Source organism: Melanotaenia boesemani, chromosome 10 (genome assembly GCF_017639745.1).
Source record: "Melanotaenia boesemani isolate fMelBoe1 chromosome 10, fMelBoe1.pri, whole genome shotgun sequence".
Classification (NCBI taxonomy): domain Eukaryota; kingdom Metazoa; phylum Chordata; class Actinopteri; order Atheriniformes; family Melanotaeniidae; genus Melanotaenia; species Melanotaenia boesemani.
The window spans coordinates 33,315,357-33,324,237 of NC_055691.1; the positions used below are offsets into that span (position 1 = coordinate 33,315,357).

The following is an 8,881-nucleotide window of genomic DNA, read 5'->3' on the forward strand; positions in this document are numbered from 1 at the left end:
ATCTTCTCTGACTGAATTAAACAAAATGCTTATGTGTGTGGTGTGAGTCAGAAGCTGTTGCACACATTAGGACAAATTAAGAAATTACTATTTCCCATTTAAGATGTTTTACATTCTCAACCTGATGCTTGCACTCCACCTCCACAGGTGTTTTTAGGTAAAACAACCTAGTTATAGCTGCAGCACAACAACGTGCAATGTCAGAACAATGTCAGTAATTTTACTGTGAAGGCCGTATGCACTTAAGGGTGTTTGTCTGTGTGGACGTGTACATGTATTTTACAGCTAAATTATCCAAGCTAACTTCCTCTTCTAAAGGCAGAAGTTGGTTTCCATTGCAAAAAATGTTCTCTCTTGTCTCATTTCTTTCAGATAAAGTTGCACTTTGTTCTCCAACTAGAGTTTACTGCCTGAGAGCCTACACATTGTTTCTGTTCTAAGATCATTTCACTTCCTGTTCTACTCCTGATGTAACATTTAGACAACATTGAGGATGTTAAAAGCATAAAGCTCCACCTCATAAAGGTCAAATACAGGAAGACAGAAGCCAAAGTACAACAGCTAATAACTGTGGTACTAATAGATTATAATGTCCACTTATTTGTTCTCATAAATTAACTTTGTTTTCAACAAATAGCAAAACATTTAAAATATTTTTTAAACCTCTAATACTTAATACTACAATAGACTTTGTATTTTGCTGCACCTTTGTACACAGCTGAGCCTGCACAAAACACTGAGTATCTATATTTTTCACATAAGTAAAAGGAATACCCTGGTGGTTTGCAAAAGTATTCACCCAGTTTTCCTATTTTTCACTAATTTCTCTAACTTTTTTTTCTTTTCTTTTTTTATAATTTATTTATGTAACAGGCATGGCTGCTTGGACAGGTTACAGCCCAGCAAACCTGCACTGGAAAAAGTAGATATTGAAAATGCATGAAATAATATAGGAAAAAAATAAATAAATAATGCTAACAATTACCTTTAAAAGTAATTTAATTTTAATAAAGTGCACCTCTCTGCAGTCCAAGAGTCACATGATTTCAAAATATGCACACTTGTTCTGAAACACCAATAATCAAATGAAAAACATCAAGCGATGTGTGTCTGTATACATATTTTTACATGTATGTGTGTATATAGGTATGTCTTTATGTATAAATGTGTGGGTATGTGTATGTGTGTGTGTATGCGTATGTGTATACATATATATTTATATACCCATTTCTAACTTAATTTCACCATTTTCATGATTACAGCCGATGTGGCAGTGTAAATGCAATAGCCCTGATACCCTATATATAGGAACATGAATCATACAACAAAGTTGTGTCTAAATATATCTGCTGCCTCCAAATATTCACTGTGCATGATAGCTGAAGTATGAGTGTGTTTGTCTCCAGGTATCAGCTTCCCACACCACAGTCTTGCCACTGATATCTGGGGCCACATCAGAGTCAATGCAAATGCGTGACGTGGTTTTTATTGGTTTCTGACACTTCACTGTGCTCTGCAGATCGCTCAGCTGCTGGCTGCAGATATCCATCAGAGTAAAATGCACTTCCTGCAGATGTCGGTAGCCTGCAGGAGGAAGACATTGTGCTTCAATGCATACATACTCACACCCATAGATTCTGGTCACAGTGGGCAGGGCCACTACACTGATCACTCAAGTGTGAAGTGTGTTAAAGTGAAGCGAGAAGTGTGAGTGTGTATTAGTAGTAAGTGGGTTTTTTCTTCTGCACTGAACAGCAGAACTTCTGTCTCCATTTCACAGAAGAGCTGTTATAATATTTAAATCCAGTTTTGGTGCTTCAGTACTGTCTCATACATAAAAGCCACTAGTGTTATGAGTTTTTATCCTCACAAAGAATAGTTTTTTGTTTTTTTTTTTTGTTTTTTTTTTTGCAACCACAGAAAATGCAAAGTTCTCATTCCTAATAATACACAAAGACACTGACACTTCCATGTAACTGACATAGTGGGACCTTTCTTGTCAGCTAATGTTTCACTGGGTGGGTTTTAGTCTTACCTCTGCTTTTGTGACACTCTTCGGCCACATTCATTCTCTCCAATGTTTCTGCTTAGTTTTATTCTTTAGTCCATTAGCAGGTCATTGTATTATTATTTTTTCCCTCCCTTTTTAGGTTTTCTTGGTGGTTAGCAACCAGCTTAGAAGTCCGGTTGCGGGGGCAGCTACCTAAGCAAAGAAGCCCAGACTTCCTCTCTCCTATGCCACTTCTTCCAGCTCACCAGGGGGATCCTGAGGCATTCCCAGGCCAGCTGAGAGATGTAGTACCTGCAAAGTGTCCTGGGACCACTGGGGTGGTCCCTCTCTTCAAGAAGGGGGACTGGAGGGTGTGCTCTAACTACAAGGGGATCTCACTCCTCAGCCGCCCTGGTAAGGTCTATTCAGGTGTCCTGGAGAGGTTTTCATCCCAGTCATGGAACATTGGACCAGCTCTACACCCTCTTCAGGGTCTTAAGAAGGGGTATGGGAGTTCGCTGAATCAGTCTACATGTAATTTGTGGACACGGAGAAAGCATTTAACCATGTCCCCCGGGCACTCCTGTTGGGGGGGTGCTACAGGAGTTTGGACCCCATAGTACGAGAGGTCCAGTGCCTGTGCTACCGGTACCAGAGCTTGGTCCACATTGCCGGCAGTAAATCAGATTCATTTCCAAGGCTGCCCTTTGTCACTTTAATGGACAGAATTTCTTAGATCAGCCAACATGTTGAGGGGATCTGGTTTGGTGGCCTGGATTGGGTCTCTGCTCTTTGCAGATGGTTTAGTTCCATTGGCTTCATCAGGCCATGATCTCCAGCTCTCGCTGGGTGATTTGAGCCGAGTGTAAAGCAGCTGGGATGAGCACCTCTAAATCTGCAAGGTATCAAATTAATTAAATCATTTTTTACAGGTTTATAAACTCATTACCACAACGAACAATAAAGATTATTAAAAAAAAAAAAAAAAAAGAAAAGTTATATTTCAATATCACTAACTCACTGCTATTACATATTTTATTCTTTAATTTACAGTTTTGATTGGACAGTTTGCTCTGACCTGGTTAGAAGGACCAGTTTCAGTGTATTTAAATTTGTTCTAAGTGTCGTATTAACTAAGCCTGGTTTACTCACGTTGGTCTTACAGTATGTGAATGTGAGAACGCAGCTAAAACAGGAATTTGAAATATTTTAAGTCTCAAACTGTACAAGCTGTACCTGTCTGCTTGTGTTTGCCTTTTTATGAATCCTGTGTTTGCTTGATCTGAATTAGGCACTTTTACTCCTTGTTTTTCAACCAGGTTCTACTGAAACCGATAAACTTCCGTTTCAGTAACCATAGCGTCACTGTATTGCTGCTGGTTGATTCTGCTGTCCTGATGAAATCACACAGAATTTCAAATAAGAGAAAATGAATTAAAAAAGATTTATCATAAAATAAAGAGAGTGAAGAGGATTTCTCATCTAAGCACCATAAATGTCCGTAGAAAATTTAATCAGTTATTCTGTTGATGTGATCAGTCTGGATAAAAGTAGCTAAATAAATAGCTGCTATCTAAAGAGTACAGATATGTAGTCATGTAAATAAAAAAAGGCTAATAATAGCTGCTTTTTATCACCTTGTTGTCTCAGGAAAAGACTCACTCCAGATATGCAGCTGTGCGTTATGGCCATTTTATGGTCATGGTGCATTTAAATCCTTTTAAAAGCATTTTAGCTTTTAATCAGGAGATCCAGATGATCAAATGATGCAAGACATACAAAATGAGAGAAAAATAATAGTAATTTCTTTATCACTGCTGCAGCCCTGTCTGGTTCGAACTTGCTTTGAGGTCACTGATAAAATGATAGTTATCGCCTGACAATGAGGCCTTTCAGGCCGTGAGAGAAGCCTGTGTCTCATTTACATGAACTGGGGAACTGTGACTCTTTGTGATTCATCTTCCACTGTACATGATGAGCTTCCAGTTGCATTCCCAGTAAAAGGCCGCATGTTTGAGGATGTTAATTTCAGACTGAACTGTTTTGACAAAGCATAAGCCGGCTCAGAGTGGGTGGAACATCCCACAAAGGGGGACTTGATTTGTGACTTTTGCAATGTAGAGCAATAATGCATGACACAGGAGGGGTTGTGCCTGTAATGTGGAGTAAGGAGCCCGCATTTACAGAGAAAACTGTATCTGACGCCATCAAGCCTCTGCACGTCATCACAAGGCATCCACATTTCAGTCCAGAGTCAAGCGTTAGTGTAGAGCTGCAGATAACCTCAAAGAAAACACAAAGTACCACTTCTTTCAAGCATTAAAAATGTCATGTTCCTTTGTTACAAGCTGTCCCCCTCACACACAGAAGCCGCCATTCTCTCATCTCTATGCGCTATGAGGAGGCCGGGGATGAGAGAGAACCTGTGAAAGGCTCCATGCGATGATAAACTTATGCAAAGTGTTGTACTTTTCCTGCATGGGTCGTTAATGGCTGCGCGTTAAGCTGGGCGTTAAGCTGGCCATTGCACGCACTGTCTGGACTGGGCTTCAAAGCAAACTTTATATTTTGGCTTATTTTAATTAAACTTGCTAACTATTTTCTGTGTGTTGAGTGATGGCTACAAAAGGAAAAAGATGTGGCGTTTGAGCGGTGAATGGATGTGTTATTGTAGTGAGAGGAGACGGAGAAAGTAGATTAATGTAATGTAATAAAATTAAAAAATATGTTGATTTAATAAGAAACAGATATGTAATTTTAATGGTTTCATCCTTGAATTCTTGTCTGCAGGACAACAGTGGACACTGTCTACATGCTTTATTATCACGAGTAATTTCTTTTTTTTTAAAAAAAATCAGACATCCTTTTGTATATTCAAGTCAAGGGTTAAGAAGCATAGCAAAACTAAGACTTATTTTGATCACAAGACCAATTGATTTTTTCCAAGATGAATCAGAAAACCACAGTACAGTCACCCTATTATAATACCATAAAATCTAGAGACAGAAAACACACAAACAAAAGGTAGAAAATGCTATTTAAATTATTTTAAAGGGGAAAGAAATCCCAATTATTAGACCTAAATAAAACAAAGCACCTTGTTGGAGGTGCTTACTGTAAGCTGTTTTAGTTTATGAGGAGCATCAGTTACAGTTACATGTGTGGAAAATATTACTATACAAAAGAATTTGCCTGCAAGGAAGCTAAATATTTCCCCTTCTCTACTAAAGCTTCCCTTCTGCTAGATGTCTAAATATACATTTGAGTTTACCTGACCTTTATAAACTAAATTCAACAACAACTGCATCCTCACATCAACAAAAGATAATAAAAATCATGACACAAATGTGTTTAGTGAAAACTAGCTGATTGCTTCTCAGTTGTTCAAGTATTACAATTTAATCCACTCTGACTTGTTTCCATGACCTAAGAAGGACAGTGTCCCTCACTGAACTTCCTGGGACCGTGGCAAACTATTAATGCAATAGTGTTGATATGAAAGCTGGGAAAATGGAGATAAAAATCCTGTAAAGAGGAGGAAAGGATTCAAGAATAAAAGTGTAGGTGTCATGACAGGAAAGAGTTAAGAGGATAATTAGAAGCAGAGAACAATCCAAAAAGAAACTGGGGTATAAAACAGAAATTAAAATATGACTCATTCCTCTGAGCCTCCACTGATTCTTACAAGCTTGATCCCTTCAGCCTGACTCTAAAGACATTTAACTATCCCGTATCGACAACCAACAATCACTAAAGAGCTCATTTTAAAATGTCCAAAAGTATAAAAAATCTGCCCTCTAATCTCTAAATTTCATCAGAAAACAGATGTTTACAGTACAACATGGTCTTAACCAGAAAGTCTTGATTGTCCAGTCTAGAAATGACAGCTTGGGGCTAAACAAACCCAACTAGATTCACAACTATTTTTCCCATATAACTTTCCCTGAATCATGAGGATTTGGTGCTCTAGACCATTGATCCCCAACCCTTTTCTTCAAGGCCCATGCTGCAACTTCTTCTCTCAGCAACACTGAAGCAAGCAATGTCAGACTCAACATTTGCATGTCCGGCCTACCATCTGCATCTCTGCTCAGCATGTGAATATTTTTAGTAGAAAATGACAGACTGCAGCGTAATGGCTCACTGCACAGCCGCACTTTCACTTCCCCCTTTTAAAATAACCATGTGTCATTCAGCTACTTTAATGCAATTAATAACTTTCATTAATGATTAATAGAACAACACCTCTTTGTTTTCTCTTTGTCATTGGGATTATCATATGAAAGTTGATGTCTACAAATTCAAAAACAATGTGAATAGGGAAGCAGTTTAATCAACAGTCATCTTGTTTGAGTGCTTGAGTAATGGAGGTATGTGACAACTTGGTGACAACTTGATATTTATAGATATTCTATAGATAAAAGCACATTTATTTCCTGGTAAATGTATTGAAAACAATGTGTTCAGGAAACTGCCTGGTCCACATTCAAGCCAAATAAATGATTAAGTAGTTTTGCATGATATACAAGAAATTAAACATTAACTCTGTCCTTATTAGTAAATGGAAAAAATGTCAATGGTGAGAAGTTTTCCAGTCAGACGTCTGTGTGTTGAATCTGCCAGGTTCAAAAAGACATTAACAACTTGGTTAGTAGGAAATATGAGATAAACTGCTAACTGTGATGTCAAAGTCACACATTTTACACACATTTCACACACATTCAATTTAAAATCTCTTTGCTTACAGCAGAGAGTTGCTGGGGCAAATTTGTCTCATCTCACCAAAATTTATCTTTTTTTTTTTTTTTTAATGAGTGTCTGCACCAGTCCTACCTCAGTCTGATCTTTTTCAGTATTTCTGCAGCATCATGGCAAAAAACAGACTCTTTATCTATAGAAATATCTGCTCAGTATTTAATCTGTCAGTTCCACATTCATCTGAATTACATAACATGAGAAACATGTTCCGTGAAACGCAGGTGACAAACATGGAACAAAGGGAAACGCAGGAACAACATCAGATTGATATCTCGCTACATTACAATGTAGTTTAGTCTGGTCTGAAATGTACTTGTAAACAGAACAATTCTTTTAACTATTAATTCAGGAAATATGGTTGGTAGGTTAATCCCTAACTTCTCTTATTCACACATCAAAGCATTTTTAGACTAGATTACTGAACCGCAACGTTATTTTTTCTACTATGCAACCCAAATATTACTATAATAACCACAGTGATAATTTAAATAAAAATGACCGCATGGGCTTATACTGCTGCTTCAACTTCACATCCACACTGAAATTCTGCTCATGTTTGTTCTTCCTTGAATCAGGGAAAACTTTTTAAATAGTGGTTGATCTTGCAGGCCACCATAATCTTGACTAGAGGTTCTGCATTTTGGACCTGCAAAGCGCTGCTCCATCTTGCCTGTTCGTTGGATGCTGAAGCCCAAAACTCCAGATCCAGATTATAAATGCTGGTTCCAAACTGGCCTTGGAGCTGCCTTAGTTGAAAAGGGGTAAGAGATGCACCTCATTCCATTCCTGACCCCTTTGTGTTGGCCACACACATCCTCGCATGCCATTCTCAACCTCCCTCACCCTTCATCTGTCTCTCACAAAGACCAGCGGGATCAGGACAGGTGGGTCTGTTGGACCTGTGGCTGCTGGATACATTCATGTGTCTGTTATGTAAGTTTACTCAAGAGGAATGCGGTTTTTTTCTTTCTTTTTTTTTTTTTTTTTTTGTTTGTTTTTTACCTATTTCACACTACCAAACAATGGTTTATTATGCAGCCCCTAACACAGTCTCTTTTGATGCTCTTTGCATTTCTGTGAGTTTTTGTCAAACCATATAAAACTCTTCTTAGAAACTTTAAACTTTAAATGAACAATCCAGTAAGTTATTATTAAATCTATGCAGCTGTACTGTATTAATAAGATGCTGACATAAAGCTTAGTTTAATTAAAACTCTCAAAGGATCATTGTTTATTATATTGAAAGCATACTAGCTTCGTTTCAACAGGATGAAACTAGTTAATAACTGTAGATATTTCCCACCTTCACTGTTTTTACAGCAGCTACCTGCGCAGCAGGTGCAGTCACGCTCCAGGAATAATAAACATATTAAATAATAATAAAAGGCTATTAACACTGAAACAAACCTGCCTTTTTAAATTACATTAATAAAAACACATACACACACAATCTATATTAAGTTTGGGCTAAAATGTAACTGGATCACAGCTTTCTTACTTTGAGGAGAGCGCTGAAGACCAGCAGAGTCCACAGAGAGGAACAAAAGCGCAGCGACGGCTTCATTTTGCCGAGAAGTAATTAGAAGCGCCCTTTGCAACCCCTGAGAGCTTTCATGTCCAAACTTCACAAACTTTTGAAACGGCGGCAACTACTTTGGAGTCTTACTTCGTCAGAGCGTCTCTACATCAGGACAGTTAAAAGTGAGAGGAGGAAACTTTTTCTTTCTGCTGTTTACGGGGAGGAGCGCGCGCGTCACACGGGGAAGTTTAGCGAAGCTGCCACTCCTCTTATCATCATCAATTCATTTCTCCTCGCTTATTCTATCCCTAGCGATGTCACAGCTTCAGCTTCTGTAGATTTTGTTTTGTAGACTTGGAGGAAAAGCATGCCCATCTCCCTGAAGAAAAGAAAACGAGTCTTCCCGCATGGTAGCCATAACTCGGCTGAGCAGAGTGAAGGAATGCAACCTGGGGTTCACACACAGTCTAGAGCAGCTCCACCCCACCAGCTGACAGCTTCTGGGCTGTAAATGAATGATGCTGCAGGCTGATTTCACATGAGTAGAGAGTAAGGGGCAAGAAATGATGGGATTTTTAGCGTAAAGTGTGACAAATGGATGTCATGGGCCTCCT

At 38.5% G+C, this 8,881-nt stretch overlaps 1 protein-coding gene across 9 annotated transcripts in view; it reads right to left on the reverse strand.

Annotated features, from left to right (window-relative positions):
* Positions 1–8,673, reverse strand: part of LOC121647225 (receptor-type tyrosine-protein phosphatase eta) — a 50,971-nt gene extending 42,298 nt beyond the window's left edge. For 3 of the 9 annotated variants that reach the window (XM_041996475.1, XM_041996474.1, XM_041996473.1), the window contains exon 1: positions 8,247–8,665. In XM_041996475.1, coding sequence (XP_041852409.1) covers positions 8,247–8,312 — 66 coding nt within the window. In that variant the 5' untranslated portion in view covers positions 8,313–8,665. Of the gene's footprint in view, positions 1–8,246 lie in introns of all 9 variants that reach the window. The other 6 variants (XM_041996480.1, XM_041996472.1, XM_041996477.1 and 3 more) reach the window with 4 other exon arrangements.
* Positions 8,674–8,881: the final 208 nt, after the last annotated feature.